The sequence below is a fragment of the Loxodonta africana genome, chromosome 4, assembly GCF_030014295.1.
Source record: "Loxodonta africana isolate mLoxAfr1 chromosome 4, mLoxAfr1.hap2, whole genome shotgun sequence".
Taxonomy (NCBI): Eukaryota; Metazoa; Chordata; class Mammalia; order Proboscidea; family Elephantidae; genus Loxodonta; species Loxodonta africana.
The window spans coordinates 97,368,362-97,392,274 of NC_087345.1; the positions used below are offsets into that span (position 1 = coordinate 97,368,362).

General features: G+C 39.8%; 1 protein-coding gene across 5 annotated transcripts in view; it reads right to left on the reverse strand.

The window, feature by feature from the left end:
- ANO6 (anoctamin 6) overlaps positions 1-23,913 on the reverse strand; it is a 230,075-nt gene that overhangs the window by 124,158 nt on the left and 82,004 nt on the right. For all 5 annotated transcript variants that reach the window (XM_064284358.1, XM_064284355.1, XM_064284356.1 and 2 more), the window contains one exon: positions 21,127-21,194. In XM_064284358.1, the coding sequence (XP_064140428.1) occupies positions 21,127-21,194 (68 nt within the window). The remainder of the gene's footprint in view (positions 1-21,126; positions 21,195-23,913) is intronic.

A 23,913-nucleotide genomic window follows, 5' to 3' on the forward strand; every position in this document is an offset into this window, starting at 1 on the left:
CCACATTCCACAGATGGTTAAAATATTTTAAGGGTTAATATGTTACGGCTAAATTGTATTCTCCCTTGAACCCCCAACCTCTTTCAAAAGAGGACTTATGACATCTGGTGTTAAGAAGAATGAATACAGTAACATTAATGACTTACAAATAAAGACAGAATCAGGGCCAGAGATAGTAGGAGGAAAAAAATGCACTAACTGTTGGGACAACTGTAATTGTTATGATTTTAACATGACATCTGGCACAAAGCCTCCTGGCAGCATGGCAAAAAGGAAATGTGTTCCATGATACAGTCCTTGTTACCACAGAAAAGGAAGCATTCTGATTTCTGTGGGAAGACAAAGTCTTAGGTGAGACCTTATATAGAAAATGGTTTTTATCCATTTCTCTAACGGACAATGTCCTTGGCAAGTAATTAGTGTTATAAAATATAATATGCAGGTAACCTTTGACTTTTTCCTCTCCTTTAGTTCTCATATTGCTTCTCCCTTTGGAGCACTTGGAAACCCTGGTGGTGTAGTGGTTAAGAACTATGGCTGCTTCCCAAAAGATAGGCAGTTTGAATCCACCAGGTGCTCCTTGGAAACCATAGGACAGTTATACTCTAACCTACAGGGTCGCTATGAGTCAGAACCGCCTCGATGACAACGGGTTTGGTTTTGGAGCACTTAGCACTTCCACTCTATTCCCATCTACACCACTCTCATCTGTGCCCTTCCTGATCCTCACTAACTAGGTTACAATTAAACCTCAGTCAATCCCTGTATCCAGTTCTCCTGTTCCCCAATTCACCTTATACACTCCCACCATATGGATTTTCCTGAACCAACATGTTCATCAAGCCCCAGAATGGGTCAAAAACCTTCAGTTACTCCCAGTGACATCTGGAGAACATCCAAAATTTTCAGGTGGGTAATCAAGATCCCCCATAATCTGGCTACATCACACCTTATGGTAACTATTAGTTCCCAAGCATGACTATGTTCCTGCCTCTATTCCTTTGTTTACATGATTTCTTCTCCTGAAATGCCCTTCCCAGCTAAATTCTCCTTCAAGGTCCAGCTCAGTTCTTCCATGAAGCCCTCCTAACAAACTGAGTTTGTGTTTCTTTTTTCCTCACTATACTATTGGCTATGCCAATGGATCAGTGTTTCGTGGACCTCTGGGGACTCCTGAGTGATAATCATTTTTATGATAATACTAAGACATTATTTGCCTTTCTCATTGTGTTAACATCTGCACTGATGGTGCGAAAGCATCAGCGAGTAAAGCTGCTAGGGTCTTAGAACAAAACAAAGCAGCAGCACCAAACTGTGCTGGCAGTCATCGTAGTCTTCACAACTGTATACTCACAATAAAAAAAAAAAAGTCAGTCTCATTTAAGAATATTCTAGAGGAAACAATAACAATCACTAATGCTTTATTAAATCTTGACCCTGAGTGGAAGGCTTTTCAACATTCTGTGTGATGAAATGGGAGTATACATAAAGCATCTCAGTGGCACATTGTTGACTCGAGAAAAAGTGTATAATTTTTTAATTCTGAGCTAAGACGGTTTTTCTCACAGAACACAATTTTTACTTGACAGACTTACATAAAATTCAGTTATGCAGACTTAGGTATTTGGTAGATATTTTCTCAAAAATGAATAAAATGAAACTGTCATTTCAAGGAAAACACTGACAATATTTATTGCAAATGATAATATTCAAGCTTTCAATCTAGTATTAGAATTTAGGACGACTTGTATTCATCATTGTGAACTTGACATGTTCCCAATACTCAAAGACTTTTCTGATGAGATTGGAGCTAATGTTACCACATGTGATTTTTTCTCATATTGTATAATGAAATGTGTCAACGTTTGTATGATCTCCTTAACTCAGTGAACTAATACTTTCCAGCTGACCAATGCATGGTGATAAAAACCATGTGTTGGTAACAGATTCATTCAAGATGAAAACAGGTTTTAATGTACAAAGTTTATTGATACGGTTTTAACATTCCACACTGCGACTAAACTTTGAGCAACTACCACTTGCATGGCATCAAAGAACATCCATAGTTATCTGAAGAGGCTTTAAATACTCCTTCCCTTTTCCAGCTACCTATCTTTGGATCTTCTTCATATACTTCAACCAAAGCAACACATTGCAACTTTCAAATGCAGAAGCAGATATGAGAATCCAGCTGTTTTCTCTTAAAGAGATCAACCAAAAAATGTAAAATAATGCCGCTATCCTCACTAAATTTTTTTGTAGTTACTTTTCATAAAAGCATCTTATTTATGTTAATATGTAGTGAATTTATTACTGGCCATGTTTAAACTGGAAACCCTAGTGGCATAATGATTAAGAGCTATGGCTGCTAACCAAAAGGTCAATAGTTCAAATCCATCAGGTGCTCCTTGGAAACTCTATGGGGCAGTTCTACTCTGTCCTATAGGGTTGCTATGAGTTGGAATCAACTCGACTGCAGCAGGTTTGGTCTTTTTTTTTTTTGGTTTATGTTGAAATTAATAATTAATATTTTAAAAAATTTCTCCATTTTAATTTGTAATATTAAATAGCAATAGATACAAGTAACCTACATAAAAAAATGCTCTTTGAGGTCCTCAATATTTTACTAAGACTATAAAGTGTAAGAATGTAAAAAGTTGAGAAGCACTGGTCTATACCATTTATTTTGGCCCTAATTATGCATTTTACAATATATAACAGTCATACAATACATACATAATATAATGTAATGTCATCTTATTATTTTTATGTATACACAATATCATCTTAATTGGATATAATAATAAAGAAAAAAACCTGGGTTGTTTTGTTTTATTTTAGCAACAACAGTTAAGTAAGTCAATAGATACTTGTTGTATTGACTCGAGGCACAGGTATCCCCCACTTTTCAAAAGCTGCTTTACACCACTTCACTTTTACTAAAGGCCTTCGCTAGTACCCGTCTTCGATGACCAAAAGAAAACCAAAAAGGATTTTCGCTTGTATGAAAAAAGGCAAAAAACAGAAATAATGTTCAGCATTTGTCTTGCAGCCAGCTGTTAAAGAGGCAGCACGCACCCCCGAGCAGTGAGAGTGGCGTCACCAAGCTCCTTCCCTTGGAACTACACTCGGCACCTCAGCAACATGCGTCATAGTTTCGAGCTCTGTTAGCATCTGTGCTTTATCTCCATTTATTTTGTGCATCCATTAGCAAGATGTGTCCTAGGGATCAGAAAAGCCTAAGAGAGCTCGTGATGGTTTTATGTGTTATTTGTTATGATTTGATAGGTTACTTTTGGGAACGGTTGAAAATTTTTTCCATATTAAATTGATGATAATTGCTCCTTCGCTTTACTCCATTTCGGCTTACAAAAGGTTTCATAGAACACTCTACGTTTGGATAGCAGGGGAAACCTGTTAATATATTCAAGTCAAAGTTTTTAATATAACCATTTTTTGTGTATATATAAATATACATATATATAAAACTAGGTTGCAAAGAATTATATTAAAGGTACAATGCAGTTGGCTTCTAGAGGCTGCTCGAGACTGCTGGGAAAAGTCAGATCCCACTCTATCCCAATGCAGTTGTCAGTTTCCATACTCCATTACGTTTTTTAGTTTGCTCTTATCTTTGCACATGCCGTTCCCTCTTCCTAGAGTCTTCTTCCCTCCCTTTCCCTGGCTATAACTCCTCTTTATGGAGCCCTTCCCTGACCTCTCTGGCTAGAGTAGGTTTCCTCTTTATATATTCTCAGATTACCTGATACCAGAAAGCGAAACTCGTTGCCGTCGAGGTGATTCCAACTCAGAGCAATCCTACAGGACAGAGTAGAACCGCACCAAAGGATTTCCAAGGCTAATCTTTATGATTATGGCTGGTGGGTTTGAACCACTGATCTTCTGGTTAGCAGCCAAGAGCTTTAACCACTGCACTACTAGGGCTCCTAGAGTACCTTATAATTCCCTCTTAAATGCCTAGTTATTTGTGTTATTATTTGATTAATGTTATCTTTCTCACTAAAATATATGTTCCAAGGGATTATGAATTGTGTCATCTTTTCAATGACATTTCCCATTTGTACCTGCTTGGTAGAGTTACGCAGTGGTTAAGAGCTCAGCTGCTAACCAAAACGCTGGCAGTCTGAATCCGCCAGCCACTCCTTGGAAACGCTATGGGGCAGTTCTGCTCTGTCTTATAGGGTGGCTATGATTCAGAACTGATTTCGGCACAACAGGTTTTGTTTAGTAGGGTTACAGCAATACTAAATGGATAAATATTAAACAAATCAAATTTATCAACTAAATTAATTAACCCTTTATCTGGTGATATTCTGTAATATTGTAGATCAAGCACCAAGGGAATAACTATATTATACATCAAAGAAGGAATGAAATGATCTAATTTCTCTTTTTTAATTGTTTAGTAAATAGATTAGTGGGTGACAAAGTGGTAACGAGGAGACTGTGAGAGTCCAGGGGAGAAAGGTGGTAACCTATTCCTAGGGGTTAGCAAGGAGATAGGGACAAATGGACAGACTGAAGCTGTAATATGTGCTTAAAATCAGTGGGTCTTGGTTACTAATTGGATAGGATTAACAGATGCAAGGTGTCAAGACTGAGCTTCAGGTTTCTGGCTTAAGCAGCGGAGAGGATGATTACTGTTATGGACTGAATTGTGTCCCCCCCAAAATATGTGTTCTAAATCCTAACCTGTGGTTATAACCTCATTTGGGAATGGGCTGTCTTTGTTACATCAATGAGACTAGACTAGTGTAGAGTGTGGCTTAAATCAATCTCTTTTGAGATTAAAAAAAGAGATTAAACAAGCAAAGGAAAGAAGCAGAGATGGGGGAAGAGAGATGAGGAGCCACATGAAGATCGCCTAGGAGCAGAAGCTCAAAGAGACAAGGGCCTTCCTCCAGAGCCAACAGAGAGAGAAAGCCTTCCCCTAGAGCTGCCACCTTGAATTTGGACTTTCTAGCCCTCTAAACTATGAGCGAAAATATGTTTCTCTGTGTTAAAGACACCTCTTTGTGGTATTTCTGTTATAGCAGCACTAGATAACTAAGCCAATTATACTTACCAAAGTTCAGAAAGCTGGAAGAGAAATAAGATTAGAAGTGGAAGACTCTTGCGAGGTTTGCAAGTGGAGAGATCAGGGGTCTGGGGCTGAGAGGAAAGATTCAAGACTGCAGGTATAAACTAGGGAACTGTTAACAAAGAACTCGTATTTGAAGCTAAAGAAGTGAGTGTGAGAAAAGCAAGTAAAAGAGAACCAGGACTGAGCTCTGAGGAAGTCTACCAGATCAGGAAGGTGGAGGTAGAAATGGTGGACAAGCAAAGAACGTAAAGAAGAAGTGGCCAGAGAGATAGGGAAGTGGTCAACCTAAGATTATCTCTCTCTTCCCACTTTCACTGCTTCTATCCACCCTACACTGGGCTTATTACATCAGTCTGCTAACTGGACTGTTTGCTTTCTATTTCCTCCAATTCATCCTATATGCTCCCACTAAATTAATCTCTCTATAGCTGAGCTACCCAATCCAGTAGCCAATAGCCACATTTGGCTATTTAAATTTACATAAATTGAAATTAAATAAAATTAAAAATTCAGTTCCTGCATCTCAGTATTTCATCTCACATTTCAAGTGTCTCAATAGCCTCCCGTGGCTATGGGCTATCTTGCTGGACAACACAGATGCAGAATCTTTCCATCATCACAGAAAGTTCTATTGGATAGTGCAGCTAGAGCATTGCTTTGTTTGTATCTCTTCAGCTCTAAAATCCAAACTCTTCAGTCTAACACTTCTACATTCTGACCCAAGACTATCTTTCCAACCTCTCCTCCTCTCACTCCCCTAGATCAACTCTATGCTCAAGGCAAACTGGGCACACCTCACTTATTTCCACCTTCATTTATTTGTTCATATAATGCTACTTGGACACCTTCCTGTAATATCCACTGTAATGGTTAGTTTTATGTATCAATTTAGCTAAGCTACACTACCCAGTTAGCCAATCAAATACTAATCTAGGTGTTGCTATGGAGGTATTTTACAGATACGGTAAAAATCTACAATCAACTGACTTTAAGTAAAAAAAGTTATCCTCAATAACTCGAGTGTGCCTCATCCAATCAGGTGAAAGGCCTTAAGAGCAAAACTGAGGCTTTCCTGAGGAAGAAGAAATTCTGCCTGTGGACCGCAGTATCAACATCTGCCCTACAAATTATCTCTACAATCAAGTAAACTAATTCCTTGAGATAAGTATCTTTATTTTTTTTAGGCAGATAGAGGATAGATATACGCACACATATTATGTATATATAAAAAATATACATATACATATATACACACATATACAGTTATACACATACAGACACAAACATATAAAGAGATTTTTATAGTAGAATACATACCTGTTTTTCTGGTTTAAGACCTTAACTAATACAGATTTTGGTACAGATTTCAATACCTACTATAACGTACCCTTCAAGGTTGAGCTACATTATCACCTCCTTCAAAAATGCAAACTGGACATTCCTAAGACAATGATTCTTAAACCTGGCTACACATTAGAGCCACCTTTGTAAACTTTAAATAAACATACTCAGATTCTAACCACAAGCACGATTAGCACATGGAGGTGAGGCTTGGGCCTTCATATTTTAGAAGAGCTCTCTAGGTAATTCTGATACACAGAGAGGGTTGAGAGCTACTGCCCTAACTCAACTCTTTGAGCACTTTGTAAGTGCTGCTGGAACTTACATACACTGCATGCTGCTTTATTTTTTTTCATTCAACAACCAACCAACCAACATCAGTTGTATGACTAAAATCTGTCAAACAATATGATAATGTGCAGAGGGCAGAGGTCAACTATACATACATCCATTCTCAGCCTCAACAATTGTGTTCATTATGGTCCTTGAGTGTACCCGTTGCCATCGAGTCAATTCCAACTCATTAACGACACTATAGGACAGAGTAGAACTGCCCCAGAGGGTTTCCAAGAAGCAATCTGTAGATTCGAACTGCTGACCTTTTGGTTTGCAGCCAAACGCTTAACCACTGTACCACCAGGGCCCCACTGGGATATAAAACTTTGTATTCCTTGAAGCACAATGATGAATAAATATTAAATGAATGAGTAAAAATTTTCGTGGAAAATTTAGTGAAGCCTATAGTGCTTTATTCAAAATAGTGCATAATTTAAATAGCTCTTATTTCTAGTTCAACTGAAAATTCTATTAGCAAGTGTTAGCAAGTGCCTGAGATAATTATTTATTCATAGACTGTACTGTTGGCATTTTATAAGATTGCTGGGCATGATTAATTCCAAACCCAATGACAATTTTGATAGGCACCTAAGTGCCTGTACCTGTATTTTCTCAGGCGCATAAATCACAAATGCTCTTGTCTGTTCTAAGGAGAAGAGAACCAAATGCATGATACCAGCCCAGTCTGATTTCATCTGAAAGGGAATGAGAAGGAGTACGGCGGGTTGAGCAATGTAGGGCTGCAGCCCTTTCCCTGTAATGTGTTTAGCCAACTATAAGCATATATAAATGTTAGATAAGACTCACTATATTACTGTTTTATGAATATGCTTTTAAGATAGCTCAAATGCTTTTCGATCACTGAGTAGTCATTGAATAACACCCCAGTGAGGAAGGCTACTGCTGATTTTCTCCTTTTTATACATGAGGAAACTGAGGTCCTGAAAGGGACTTGCTGACAGGGAAAAGAAAGCAGAGTTGCAGTAAGAACAGAGAGCTTCTAATTCCCTGGAGTTCATCTTAATGCTCAGCTTCCTGGGGGGACTCTTACGATGACTTTCACCTACCAAAAAATTTCATTTTAAATAAAAAGTAAAAACACTTTTCAAAGTCTTAGAAGTATCTCATTTCATGCTCCTCTTTTTTCTTCAACTTTCTTACTTCCAATTTCACAAAACAATATTTTTAATTTTTAAAAACACTTAAGGCTGATGAAAGTACATAAAATGGTGACGTTACCATTAGTATTTCTGAGAGATCTGTCGAAATTTTCATTATGTGTTTTGATTTTAGAGGATCTGGACTTAGTAATCAAATATTACTCTACCTGCAATTATAGTTCTGACTAGGTATATTCTAACTCATACTAACATCATAAAGATCTATATTATTGGTCTGCCCATTATAACAAATGAAAATGCTCTTTGGTAGTTTTTACAATCTGTCAGGTCACATTAATCTACATTTCAAAAAGTGACTTGGGAGAAGGAGCTGTAAATGCATTTTCCTTTTGAAGAAGTCATTAGGGTTTTCTGGGTAAAAGCATATTTATAGCTTCTCACCAGAGACAGACTTAAGAAATACATTTGAGACTTATAGTGAAGATATACTATTTTGTTATTATTTGTTGAAATCAGAACTACAGTTACCTGGTAGTCAGAAATAAAAAGATTTCAAATCATCCTCCCAAAGCCTTTAAACTCTTCCTAATTAATTAAGAGGTCAAAATATGGGAGAGAATTTTGGAGAGTGGCGTCTGGGGTCTTAAATGCTAGCAAGTGGCCATCTAAGATGCAACAATTGGTCTCAACTCACCTGAAGCAAAGGAGAATGAAGAACACCAAAAACACAAAGTAAGTATGAGCCCAAGAGTCAGAACGGGCCACATAAATCCAAAACTACATCAGCCTGAGACCAGAAGAGCTAGATGGTGCCCAGCTACAACCAATGACTGCCATGACAGCGAGCACAACAGAGAATCCCTGAAGGAGCAGAAGAGCTACAACCAATGACTGCCATGACAGCGAGCACAACAGAGAATCCCTGAAGGAGCAGAAGAGCAATAGGATACAGACCCCAAATTCTTGTAAAAAGACCAGACTTAATAGTCTGACTGAGAACAGGGGGATCCCAGAGGTCATGGTCCCCAGACCTTCTGTTAGCCCAATACAGGAACCTCTCAAAGCCAATTCTTCAGACAGGGATTGGTCTGTACTACAAGACAGAAAATGATACCAGTGAAAAGTGTGCTTCTTGGATCAAGTAGACACATGAGGCTACCTGGGCAGCTCCTGTCTGGAGGGGACATGTGAAGGCCAAGGGATACAGAAGCTGGCTGAAGGGACACAGAAACACAGGGTGGAGAGAAGGACTGTGCTGTCTCATTAGGGGGAGAGCAACTAGAAGTATATAAGAAAAACACCCAGCGCTGTCGAGTCAATTCCGACTCATACAGAAGTATATAGCAACGTGTATATAAGGTTTTGTATGAGAGACTGACTTGATGTGTAAACTTTCACTTAAAGCACAATAAAAATAAAAATAAAAAAAAAAGGGAGAGACAGCTACAGTTGAATTCACACTGGCCTCCCTTTTTCAATTTCCCAGGAATCCTGCAAACTCATACTGCATGTACATTTTCAACAAGTTTGGTATTTCTCTTTAAATTTTTATTACGACTTTTTACACTGGTGCTGCTTTTTAGGTTGCAGTGTGGTCAGGTTATTTACCAGCAAACTCTTAACTTTAACCCAATTCTTTTGCTTCTGTGGGTTTTTAGAAGCCATTATTGTAATATGTTTCTAGATGACTATAATCAAATAAGTTTCATGATAAATACTGATGCCACATCTTTGTTCAGAATGCCCTCAGAATGCCCAGGCCTCCCTGCTTTCCTTGTTCATATTTCTGCCAAATTAGTTTTGACATCCCCCAGATAACAGAGAGCTCACTGAATGTCAAATGCGATACGTTGTTGGGGCAGGAATTCACAAAGCATTTATAGCCAAGAGTTTCTGCAAATAGAGTAAAACCAAGCAGAATGAACACCTTTATATGGAGGAAAGGGTTTTAATCAGTTACAAAATTTGGCTGGTGATGACAACAATAGGTTGAACGAAGGAAAATATTAAAAGGAAGCAACTCAGGTTTCATCAATGACTTACATTAAACTCACTTGGGTGATACATGCACAAAAACATCTTCCCATTCCCTCATCCCCCACTTTCCGTCTATTACTATGTCCTGCTACATATGAAATACGTTCTTTTCCATCCCCACTGACATGTCCTGGTTCAAGCATTCATTACTTCCTGCCTGGACTGTTATCCATTCAGTCCACCTGCATTTCAACTCCTCCAATGATACGGCATTTTAATTATGAGAACATCTTTCTGCTGAAACAAAATCTGTCTGCCTACATATACCTTCTGTTCATGGATTTTAATACTATATTTTGCAACTCCATCTACCAATTATTTAAATCTTGCTATTATATCTTGAGTGTCAGGATCCTAATATTTCCCCTCTCATCATGCTCCCCTTTAAAATGGAGCACCCAGAATAGGTGGTGGCTTAACTAATACTGAACCAGGGAAGTTGTTCTGGACACATGGTTACTAATGCAACCTAGATCTGCATTAACTTTTTGACATTATCATTACATGCTCGATTCATACTGAATGTAATTAGCCAAATATCTACCTTTTCACTTGATCAGCTGTTAGCCTTGCTTCTTATGCCCTTTACTTAAGCAGCTGTTATGTATGAATTAGGGGCAAGGGTTTACTTTAATTCGTATTGATTTTTATCTCCTCTAGAAATTGATTTCAATCCATTATCCCACAGTCTTGGTAAGATCAATCTCCCAGAAAAGCACATTCTCGCTAGTTCCACACATCTTTATTCTGTATTTAAATGAATTTTTTTACACACCTTGATAAAATCAAAACACTCAAGAAGCCTGTGGCTCTCTCCTGTTCTACCCACCTAATAACCCCGTTTAAAATAATAATAATAATGTACTCAGTGTGGCATGACTTATTTTTATGGACCCTATGTTGGCTCCTGATGACCTTTGCTAACATCCACAAAACATCTGCTTAAAATTCTCGTTCTGTAATATTCCTGGAGAGTAATGTTCCAGCCTGAACATTTCGTCCAACAGAATTCAGCCTATGCCCAACTTCTACCTTAAACCCACCCCTTTGTGAAAACTGTCACATTGGCCCGCTAGTCTTCTGCCACCTGACCTGGTCCCTATACCTCCTCAAGATTACCAACGGTGGTTCCATAAGCAAATCTGCAGGTTCTTTTAATACGCTGACTGATATATAATTTTTCTAGGCAGAAAATTTAAATCTTGGGAAAAATTGTATTCCTTTCTAAAATCTACTCCAGCAGCATGGGCTTCTAAACCCCCTCACCAAGGCTTGAACCTTTTCAATCTAAAGTTCACCCGCATTAGCAGAAAAGACAAAAATAACACAGAAGCTGATAAGCTGTTTTCTCTCTGTCACCTCTTACCATTAAATTCTTTTCTTCAAGTTGTGGGCCCATCACTATTTCTTCATGGTCTAACATAACTCAAAACCAATCACTCAAAATCAATCTCTCTCTCTCTCCCATCCACTAATCATGCTAAGCATGTTTCACAAGCATCAACTCACTCACTCCTTCTGGACTGCAGTTTTACTCTCACATTTTTTGGTAATAATGCAAACTATAAGATCTGAGTGTCCCAGAGTGTTATGGGTCCAGGACAATAATCTGCTAATGCTCTCAGTTAAATTGGCTTAAACTGACTCTGACTCTGGCCTGGCTGCGCCTAGGAGCCTAATCACCATTTATGACTCTCTTTCTCTGGGAAAATACATTCTGCATTCCAAAGAAATGACTCAGTAAGAACTTGAAGTCTGAATGGAAAGTCTGCATGTTGGAGTGCCTATTTTTGCCTCTAAACCCCAATTCTAACCAATCCATCAACGTTAGCTCCTGAAGCAGCCACATAAAGCAAATAAGTAGGTTCCCTTTCCTCCACATTCAAAGTACACATTCCATCACCTTTTATTCTTGAATGTACAAAAAGGTTTCAAGGTTGAAATGCCCCGTGAATTCCTATCCAAAGGCCAACGGGCCAATTTAGCAATTCATACTAGCCAATCTATCTTTGATCTCATTTCCCCTTTTAAGAGTTCTTTGGCAAAATTTATGTTCCTTTATTTGGTTTTCTTTTTTGGTTGAGTTTCTCTTCCCTTCTAGTTTGGTGAACTTAGTGCCAAAAGATACAAGACAGAGCTGCCATGCTTCCTTGCTTATAGAAGTCACAAAAGTCCAAGTCCAAGTGAGGAAATGCTGGGGAGGGGGGGGAACTCCTGCCTTACTCTCAGTCTTTCTGACCCTGGAGATCCTGGGAGCTAGAGGCGGATTTTAGGACTTTAGGTGGGTTTTAGGGGGTAGCCAGGAAGACCTTGGACTGACCATAAAATGAACCATAGCATCTCTCAGTAGTACCAGAACAGTTCATTTTCTCCAAGGCCATTAACCAAACCAAAACCTGTTGCCATGGAGTTGATTCCAACTCGCAGTGACCCTAGAGGACACAGTAGAACTCCCCCCAGAGTTTCCAAGGAGTGCCTGGTGGATCCGAACTGCCGACCTTTTGGTTCGCAGCTGAACTCTTTAACCACTATACCACCATTAGGACCAGGAATAACCAAAACCAAGTCTGGATTTCTGGAAAACATCAAAGACTAAAATGGATCCTTGAACTCCCTTTGAAACAAAACCTGAACAATACTGGCAGACCTGTGTGGACAAATGGCTCTGACTACTCTTGCACGCTTTTCATACCTCAGAGCAAAAAAATAAGATTGACATTCTTCTTGTGCCATATGTCACTTCCAGACAATTACTCCCCAATATTCTGGGGGAAAACAATTCCTGTTAGGTCCGTGCATGTAGAATACACTGCCGGTTTTCCAGAGCATATCATTTCCTACCTTCCAACTGTCACTCCTCGTTCACTGAAAATCTGGCCCCTGGTGCCATTTCCCTCTCCATTCCCACACCTCCATCATTCCAGAGGGACATCTGCATCCATAGGCATGACCACCTACTTGGCCCTTCAGTAACTTGACCTCCTGATCACCAGTGACCTTCTTCCTTTCATCCACTAACTGCCACAATCCCACTCTGGATCTTATCATCACCTGAAAAAGTCCCTTTCCAAAATCACTTCTTTAAAAATCCCTCCTTCTGACCATAACCACTGCATCTTCTCATTTCATTATGACCTCATAGGTCCCCTTGACTTTTTCTAATCAACCTGCCAATTCTCTTCTTTCTTCCTTCCCTCATTCTTTCAAGGCTATGTTGCACATTAACACCCTTGTTGATATTCTACTCTCCATCGCACCCATAGAACAATGCCCCAGCTCTGGATGAAGCCTGTTATTTGCTTTCTCAGTGTGTGTGCAATGCTGGCGGAAGCCACACAGCAGGGCAGTTTAGTATTATCGCGAACTCAGGACCACCAGCCCCACACAGCCCATTACCCCAAAAAACCAAAAACCCACTGCCGTCGAGTCGATTCCGGCTCATAGCGACCCTATAATACAGAGTAGAACTGCCCCACAGAGTTTCCAGGGAGCTCCTGGCAGATTTGAACTGCAGGCCTCTTGGTCAGCAGCCATAGCTCTTAACCACTATGCCGCCAGGGTTTCCAGCCCAACACCAGTGCTCAAAAATCCTACAACTTTTTCCAGGTTTTTCTAGGTCAGCTTATTCTCCTACTCTATATTTCCAAGTGCCAACTCTCCACCTCAGTGTTCTTTTCACTCTCAGCAGCTGAATACTGAAGTCGTCAGATGGGATGTCTCTTAACATCTCTCCATCAAACTGGTTAAGCCAATGACATTTACCCTCTACTCCTATGCCTTAGGAGACACTGCTCCTCCTATCTAATGTTGCCTCTTCTACATGTGCCCAGCACCTCACTCCACAGCCCTTTGCAAAGCCACCATTTTCTCTAAATTCAATTGTTCCTCTCGAATGTGTCCTTCTTACCAATATTTAAACTTGTCTCTCAGCTGAAAAAAGGAAATTCTCTGTACCTCCCACATTCTCCTTCAGCTGTATCTCGCTCATTCTCCTCCCCTTCGTAGTCAAACTCCTTGAAGAAGAGGCCAGTGTTTTCTATTTTCTTTTCTCCTGCTTATTCCATAATCCATTCTAATCTGGCCAACATCTCCAGCACTCCCTAGAAACAATTCTACTTAAGACTACCAGTGACTTAATGCCTTTTCAGTATTCATCTAAATTCAGTAGTTCTCAAATGGAGGCAATTTGCACCCCACCCCCCTGACCCCCCACCGAGGGACATTTGGCAATGTCTGGAGACATATGGTTGTCACAACTGGGGGTGGCGGTGTCTTTGTTTGCTAGTACTGCCATAACAAAAGATACCACAAATCGTTGGCCTTAAAGAACAGAAACTTTTTCTCTCATAGTTTAGGAGGCTTAGAAGTCTGAGTTCAGGGTGTGGCTCTAGAGGGAGGTCCTTCTTTTCTGCTTCATCTTAAGGAGCCCTGGTGGCTAAGTGGTTAAAGCAATCAACTGCTAACCCAAAAGTGGCAGTTTGAAACCACCAGCGGCTCCGCGGGAGAAAGACGTGGCAGTCTGCTTCCGTAGAGATTTACAGCCTTGAAAATCCTACGGGGTCGTTATGAGTCGGAATGGATTCCAAGGCAGTGGTGGGCAGTAGCTGTCAGCAATCCTTGGTGTTCCCAGGCTTGTAGATGCACCTACTGTGTGTGTCTGTCTTCATATAAAGTCTTCCCCCGCGTGTGTCTCTGTCTATCCTGTTCTTTTTATAACTCAGAAAATTATTAAGTCTAGGAGCCCTGGTGGCACAAGGGTTCAGTGCTCGGCTGCTAACTGAAAGGTCTGCGGTTTGAAACCACCAGCTGTTCCACAGGGGAAAAGACCTGGTGACCTGCTTCTGTAAAGATTACAGCCTAGGAAACCTTATGGGGCAGTTCTACTCTGTCCTACAGGGTCACTATGAGTCAGAATCAACAGCAGGATCCACCCTACTCAAGTATGACCTAATTAACATAAAACCCTATTTCCAAAAGGGATCACATCCACAGGTATAGGTGCCAGGACCTCAATACATATTTTTTGGTGACACAATTCAATCCGTAAGAGGAGGTTCCATTGGCAACTATAAGATAGAGGCCAAGGACTATGCTAAGCAGCCCAAATGCACAGGATAGCCCCCACAACTAAGAGCTATACAGCCCAAAATGTCAGTAGTGCTGAGGTTGAGAAACCCTGATCTAACTTGATGCCTACTCACTGCTTCATCTGCTTGACTTCTATCCTGCCACTCTCCAGGTTTTCCTCTTAACTCTTCGGTTGTCTCCTTTTGTAGTCATCCACTGATCCCTGAAGTCACTGCCCCTCCTTCCTTGGAGATGCAAGTCCTGGCTCACTATTACTTGTCCAATACATCTGTTGTTGTCTTTAGTTATTGTCGACTCAGTTCCAACTCATGGTGACCACATGTGTGCAGTACAGAACTGCTCCATAGGGTTTTCAAGGCTGTGACCTTTTGGAAGCAGATTGCCAGGCCTGTATTCCTAAGCGCCTCTGATGGGTTCAGCCTGCCAACCTTCTGGCTAGTAGTTAAGCTATATCTATTAAAAAAAAAAAGTCAAAACCAAACTCAATGCCATTAAGTTGATTCTAACTCATAAAGACCCCACAGAACTGAGTAGAATTGCCCCATCAGATTTCCAAGGCTATAATCTTTATGGAAGCAGATTGCCACATTTTTTTCCTGAGGAGTAGTTGGTGGATTTGAACTGTCAATCTTTCGATTAGCAGTGGAGCGCTTAACCACTGTGCCACCAGGGCTTCCTGTATTATATATACAACATATATGTATATATATACATGTATAATACATGCATTCATTTATACATACATAAATACACATAGTGAAAACTGTAAGAGCCAGAACTCGACAGGACTGCCTTGTTTTTCCAGGTCTTGCAAGTTTTCTGCCTTTGACAGGATGCAGTCTTACCACTTTTCTATCACTCATTTTAGTGGAAAATATTTGCATTTTCCTTCTCTGACAGGTTTCTGCCTTACACAGGTTCCAGTCCAGCTTTCACAGGTTTTGCTGTATACATATTTTCCATTCTGTGTCAGGCAATTGGTCACTGGGACTCTGTCATAGGCAAAAAGAGGGTAGACTAACTGTACCGGTTCCAGGTCTTTTCACTTGTTACCTTCTCATTAAGACATGCCCTAAACGCCCTATTTAAAATTGTAACCCACCCACATACAAAACCTACTTTATTTTTCTCTAAAGTATGTATCATCCTTTGACATGCTATATATTTCATCTATTTTTTGTTTCATGTCTCTCCCATTAAAACGTAAGCTCCACAAGTGCAGGGATATTTTTCTTTTTGTTCACTATAGTGCCTTCAAACAGTAGAATCAAATAAATATTTGTTGAATAAATTAATATTTTAACTTTTCCTTGGGATCACATCTTTTCACCTGGTTAAAGACAATCAAAATTGAATTTCAGGAAATCAACAGTATTTTCTATAAAGCAGTATCTTTCCTAAAAAGGAAACCAAGTACAGAAAATCCCATATGTGGATAATTGCTCTTCAGATATCCTTTTCTCTGCGTAACCATGAGTGCTGAATGAAAGCGGACACCTCTTTGCTCCACTTTAATCCTCATCTTCCTGAGTCTATTTTTTCTAGTTTCATTTTACCAAGTCCTGTGGTTTCTCATCATCTTCCCTGGTTGATCCTATTGTAATCCTAATACTCTTCTGCCAGCCCAAAAGCTCTCTTATTTATTCCAAATATAGAAGAAACTGAGCAAATGAAAACAACATCAATTAGCATGAGGCAAGAGGTGATAAGAATCTTCTTGCTTCTAAAAAGCCAGGAGAGTTATACATAAACCTGAAGTTCTGGAAAGGGCAGAAAGCGGGTATTATAAGCAAGACTAAGATCACAAAATGTAACTTCGTTAGGCTTCTCGTTCCTCCCATTATGTGCTTTCATGGTTACTGCAGCCTTGTTTCTATCCATAGCAGTATCTCTCAGCTTACTGTAGATTCACAAATGCTCATTCCTCACCCCACGTCTGAGATCCTGGATCAGTGCCAACAGAGGCAGGGCTTCTAGCAAGGGCCCTGACCTCTTCCCAATCTACCTCACACACTGACTCCTCAAATCTCCATTCTTTTCCACACTCCTTGGAGACTCGGAAAGGTCCCTGGATGGCACAAATGATACTATAAAAGTAGTCAGTTTGTGCTAGACCACTAACTGAAAGGCTGGTGGTTCAAACCTACCAGGTGCCATAAAAGAATGGCCTGGCGATCTGCTTGCATAAAGATTTCAGCCAAGAAAACCCTGTGGAGCTCAGTTCTACTCTGTAACACGTGCAGTTGCCATGCGCTGGAATTTAATCAACGGTTTCCGGTTTGGGGGCTTGGAATTAACCTGGGGTCTGCTGGACCAGCAAGGACTGCTGAGCCCATGGAATGACAACTCAGATCTTCTTTGTTCTTAACCAGATCTGGGATGCCCTGCGTCTAAATGCAACCACATTGCAGAACAATCTATATCTGCTTCATCATCATGTGTATGGATCCCTATCCTTGGTTCTAACCAGTTACTCTGCCTATTTCTGCAGGTTTCACTTTTAATGTTAACTCTACAAGGTTATCTGGGACTCCGTATCTGGCTCCACTTTGGCCAACTCCTTTCCCACAGTCTGATACCTGTTATCATGCACCAAATCTATTTCCCAGGTCTATGGCCCAAACGATGGTCACCACTCACCTGGTTCCTGGGCATCTTTCCATCCCACCATTCACCTCACTAGATACCCCTTGAACTGACTGCTTTGAAAATTACAAATAAATTATAGTCTGTCGATGCTGCAGAACAGATAGTGTAGAGAAGCTAATGCTAGAGAAGAAAAGCAGCATGGGAAAATGTTCATGACAAAATGTTAAGCCAATAAAACAGGTTACAGGACATGTAGCATGATTATCACTGGGCCTAAACAAATAAACAATCCAAACTGAACTGGGATTGAGATGGTTTCCCACCATAGCAAGACCACCAAGTTACTGTCTGTAAGACCAGCATTTAGCCAGGTCCCTTTCACCTTGGCTCCTACCCACATATCCACCTCACCTCAGAGTGGGTCTGTATCTAGTTTCAAACATTCCCAGGTGCTCAGAAGCTGTGAGGTATCATGAACACATGCACCTTATGTCCACGTTTCTGTTCGCCCCTTAACATCTCACCACAGTTCAGCTAAACTCAGCCGTCTCAGTCTATGGAATAGGAGGGTAGGTGGAAAGGGCAACACAGGTATGCAACAATGGACATTCACTGCAGCAGGCTAGTGGAGGAAAAGCTAGTGGGGACCCTACCCAAGAAGAGGGGGCTGCTGTCTTCAAGCTACACAGGGAGTTCACAACAGCATTTATTTACCTGTGATTTACGTGGGCTATATGGCAATGCTGGCTTTGCCTGACAAGCCACATTATAGATATTTGAGCTGTGAAGGAAAATTTTAATTTGCTTAGCATGCCTGTGACCAAGGTTATTCAACTAGTACTGCTCTCTAAGGCCTCGTTTCAAACTAAAGAAAAACAGAAATTGTGAAGGAAACTACTAGTGATAAGCATTTTATTCTCCTTGTTGGTCAAACTATATAAATACATTCTGTTTTATAAACAACACTGGACTCTTGATCCTTCTAAAAATCTGAACTGTTTGAAGGTAAGCCCTGAGTAAACATGATCTATGCCTTGCTTTATTTCAGTTCAACTCAGCAAACTACAGCCGGACCTTCCAAAATGCCAGAGGGAAAAAAATAGAATACGGATTTTTCTGCTCCTTTTATTCTTCTCAGTCTCCTTTCTGTTTTCAGTCCTGCTGTGTTTTTGGCTTTTCTTACATCTAGGTTTGTGCTGTTGTCCCCTCTTTCTGTATTTAGGTATTTTGTGTGAATCGACATACCTGACTTTCTCCTGGCATTTGCCCAGTCCGCTTGCATAAATCACTGCAGCCACCTGCTGTCACTGACGCTGTAACCCTCTGCCTACAAAAAAGGCTACCCTTAAATAAAACACCTGAGTCCCAAGTGCCCTATTCTCTAGGCACCCCTTCCACGCCTCCTGTTTGTTTACCATGGAGACAGCTGTTTGGGTAATACGTGTTTACTAAGGAGCCTGGAGCGCACTGGCCGTCGTGAAGCTGAGGACAGAACAGAAACAGCTATTTGCGTGCCACACAAAGAATCATCACGTAATGTTCACTGGATGTGTGAAAATCTATAAAGCACAAGAAAACCGGGTTCCTTCCAAAACATCGTATAAAGACACAATTAGAGAAGAAAGACAATAGTCAGGATAGTAAAACATGGCATCGGCTACACATAAAGGCAAAATCTCATTAACAACTTACAACTCCACCAACGTGGTCTAAAAAACTACTCTATTCTTGAGACACGACAGTGAAAAAAATAATTAGAAAGTAGGGTTTTAGCCTAAGAATTTACTTCCTACTCCAATGTTCTCAGTTCATCTTTGAAACGAGTCTCTCAATAGGGTAAAATGTATTCTGTGATCCTGGAGCTCTGCCCGTGGTGGTTATTCTAGCTTAGACTAGTCACTCTTCACACCTTGAAGATAGAAATGTGGTAGTCAAGAAGTTAACACTGAAGGTGGGGGAAGATTACCAGGGTATCTGCACCTCTGTGGCATAGGACACTGCTGAGACAAGCCAATTTCAAACCTGTTCTTGAGAAAAATACTTGTATTTTCACATAGGGAATTGGTGTGACCTATACATGTGCTTACCAGGCACGTCAACAACTTAGTGCACACAGCTCTTTTTCGACTGCATATGTTGCTTAAAGCATATCAACAAAAAGCAGTTACAAAATGATAAAACAAGAAAAGGGGGAGGCTCCCTGAGTTTGTACCAATATCATACTCAGGTGTGAAATGTCTGTCAATTCTGCTTTTTGGCTCTAACTGCAGAAGTTAGAAAAACCACAAAACGGCTCCATCTACTTTAAAATGCAGCCATATTGGTGAGCATTCACAATTTTCCTTCACTGAAAATCTCATTGAATATAATAGGGAAGTCATTGAATACTATGTCTTTCTATTATATCCAAGTGATTTTCACAGTAGGCAATCTGCTAGGACACCACAGGAGCCCCATAGTTTGAAATAAAATGGCACAGTGGATACAGTTTTATGTACGATCCCTTTCAGTGCAGAGCACTGTCTAGTTTTCTTACTCTTGGATGAACTGAGTGGGCAATCCATAAAGAGTGAGTGAGAAGACGAAAAGCACATAATGAGTTCTCTTTTTGTCTTTATCAATAATACAATTGTGCTCTTCCAATTACCAGAGTTGTGGCTGTATATCATCTTTGAAAATAAACCGAAAAAAGATTTTTGCATTGCTAAAGTGGCAGACAAGTAATTTGCAGCAGGGTACAAAACCCAGTAAATCTAGGTAGATCCTGGCATGCTTTTCTTACACATCTGGTGTAATGATACAGTGCATGAGTCAGAGACATGCTTCCTCCCATCCCTCTCCCCCTCCAAATGAGCCTAATATAAAATCTATTCAGTAAGGACACGTTGCACAAGGCATCCTATGTGCTTAATTTTCTTTAAACGAGACATTAATAAAATCACAGTACCATCTAATAAGATTTTTAATTCCTTGAGGGTAGGAACCATGGCTAATCTTTAATGAGTCTAATTTAGTAGGAGCTTTTAGTTCCATTCTTGGTGGGAACAACCAATGGAATATTCCCAGTTCTACGAGATCCAACTACATAGGCCGATCACGCCAGAATGAAATGGGAATCAGGCTGTGTCCACATTCAATGACCAGCATTGGTCCAAGGATCTGTGTATGCTCAGCAGAGACTGGTTTCCACAGTTACTAACAACAGAAACTGATAGCAACACCATCACTGAAGGAAGGGTGAATTTTGGAAATAGGAAGCTACTCTACTGCAGAATGAGTTCCCATTTGCTATTACATGAGCAATATGAAGAATGAGCCTACTGAGTGAGCATGATGCTGAGCAAGTTCCCAGAAGACACCATAGCTTTGAACACATAGTCCTTACCAGCAGATACTGTGCCAGCTCTAGAGCCACCGAAACAAGAAGTCATAAAAAGGTTTTTTTCCTCCATTTTATAAAAAATCTGTAGCGAAACAGCACAAATTGAAGATAGAAATGGTAGTACTCACGAAGTCTGGTGTTCGAATCTCATGTGTTTCAAAATTGGAGACAAAAGTCTGTCCAAGGTTTTCCAACACTATTAAAAAAAAAACCAGTATGAATAAATGACACAAACACAAACTGTCATTGGCTTGTATACTTTTTTGTTTTTAAATCAACAGCAAAATTGAGCATTTGTGATGCACTTACAGGCTCACATTAACACTTTCAGCTATCAAGAACACTCAAAGTCTTCAGTAGCTGCTTAATCCATTGGGCAATGCCATACTTGTAGGATTTGAAGTCTTAAAATGCTCTAGGCTAGATCTACCATGGAAAAGCATTTAGCTTCTACATGGAAGGACACAGAAATTAGCTGTTATAAAACCCTAGCTGAGAAACATTCTTGCCTACTGATGTTCTTTTTGCCCATTGCATCTCAGGAAACTGATGTGGAGTCATTTCAGTAGGAATTTTCTGTTTAAAATCTGTCGGAATAGTGCCATCTGACAGAAAGGTAATGTGAGCTACATAAGCAATTTTTAATTTTCAAGTAGACGCAGTAAAAAGAAACAAGTGAAATTAATTTGAATAACGTATTTTCTTTAACCCGATTTATCTAAAATACCATTTTAACATGCAGTCAACATTTTAAAATTACTAATAAAATATTTTACTTTTTTTGTAGTAAGTCTTAGAAATTCAATGTGTGCTTTACACTCACAACCCACCTCAATTAAGACTAGTCACATTTAAAAAGCTCAACTGCCACATGTGACTAAACCAAAAAAACCAAACCAGTTGCCATGGAGTTGATTCAGACTCTAGCCGCTACCATACTGGACAATATAGTGTTAGAAGAATGTTGTTGTTAGGTGCCATAGAGTTGGTTCCAACAAATAGCGACCCTATGTGAAACAGAACAAAACACTGCCCCATCCTATCCCATCCTCACAATCTTTGCTATGCTTGAGCCCATTTTGCAGCCACTGTGTCAAGTCATTTCATTGAGGGTCTTCCTCTTTTTCACTGACTCTCTACTTTACCAAGCACGATGTTCTTCTCCAGGGACTGATTCCTCTTGATAACATGTCTAAAGCATGTAAGACATAGTCTCACCATCTTTGCTTCTAAGAAGCATTCTGGTTGTAATTGATTCCAAGACAGATTTGTTCATTCTTTTAGCAGTCCATGGTATAGTCAATATTCTTCACCAAAGCCACAGTTCAAAGGCAACGTTCTTCTTTGGTCTCCCTTATTCATCGTCCAGCTCTTTTGAAAACACCATGGCTTGGGTCAGGCACAACTTAGTCTTCAAGGTGACATCTTTGCTTTTCAACACTTTAAAGAGCTCTTTTGCAGCAGATATGCCCAAAGCAGTGCATCTTTGATTTCTTGACTACTGCTTTCAGGGGTATTGATCCAAATCCACCAGGAGGCTGTTCTGCAAGACAGTGGTCCTGTCTTTTCAACAAGTTGCTAGCATGAATAAAATGGATTGTTTAAATTAATCCACCATATAAATAAAACAAAGAACCGCATGATTTTATCAATTGATGCAGAAAAGGCATTTGACAAAGTTCAACACCTATTCATGATAAAAACTCTCAGCAAAATAGGAATAGAGGAAAATTCCTCAACATAATAAAGGGCATTTATACAGAGCCAACAGCCAACATCATCCTAAATGGAGAGAGTCTAAAAGCATTCCCCTTGAGATCGGGAATCAGACAAGGATGCCCTTTATCACCACTCTTATTCAACATTTTGCTGGAGGTCTTGGCCAGTGCAATTAGGCTAGATAAAGAAATAAATGCATCCAGATTGGTAAGGAAGAAGTAAAAGTATCTCTATTTACAGATGACATGATCTTATACACAGAAAACGCTAAAGAATCCTCAAGAAAACTATTGAAACTAATAGTTCAGCAGAGTATGAGGATACAAGATAAACATACAAAAATCAGTTGGATTCCTCTACACCAACAAAAAGAACATCGAAGAGAAAATCACCAAATCAATACCATTTACAGTAGCCCCCAAGAAGATAAAATACTTAGGAATAAATCTTACCAGAGATTTGTTATATAAATAAATTATATAAAGGACCTATACAAAAAAAATTACAAGACTCTACTGCAAGAAACCAAAAGAGACATACATAAGTGGAAAAACATACCTTGCTCATGGATAGGAAGACTTAACATTGTAAAAACGTCTATTCTACTAAAAGCCATCTATAGATACGATGCAATTCTGATCCAAATTCCAGTGGCATTTTTTCATGAGAAGGAAAAACAAATCACCAACTTCATATGGAAGTGAAAGAGGACCCGGATAAGTAAAGCATTACTGAAAAAGAAGAACAAAGTGGGAGGCCTCAGTCTACCTGATTTTAGAACCTATTATACCGCCACAGTAGTCAAAACAGCCTGGTACTGGTACGACAACAGATACACAGACCAATGGAACAGAATTGAGAATCCAGACATAAATCCATCCACATATGAGCAGTTGATATTTGACACACCAAGGCCCCAAAACAGTTAAATGGGGAAAAGACAGTCTCTTTAACAAATGGTGCTGGCATAACTGGATATCCATCTACAAAAAAATGAAACAAGACCCATAGCTCATACCATGCACAAAAACTAACTCAATATGGATCAAAGACCTAAATATAAAATCTAAAATGATAAAGATCATGGAAGAAAAAATAGAGACAACGCTAGGAGCCCTAATACATGGCATAAACAGTATACAAAACATTGCTAACAATGTAGAAGGAAAACTAGATAACTGGGAGCTCCTAAAAAT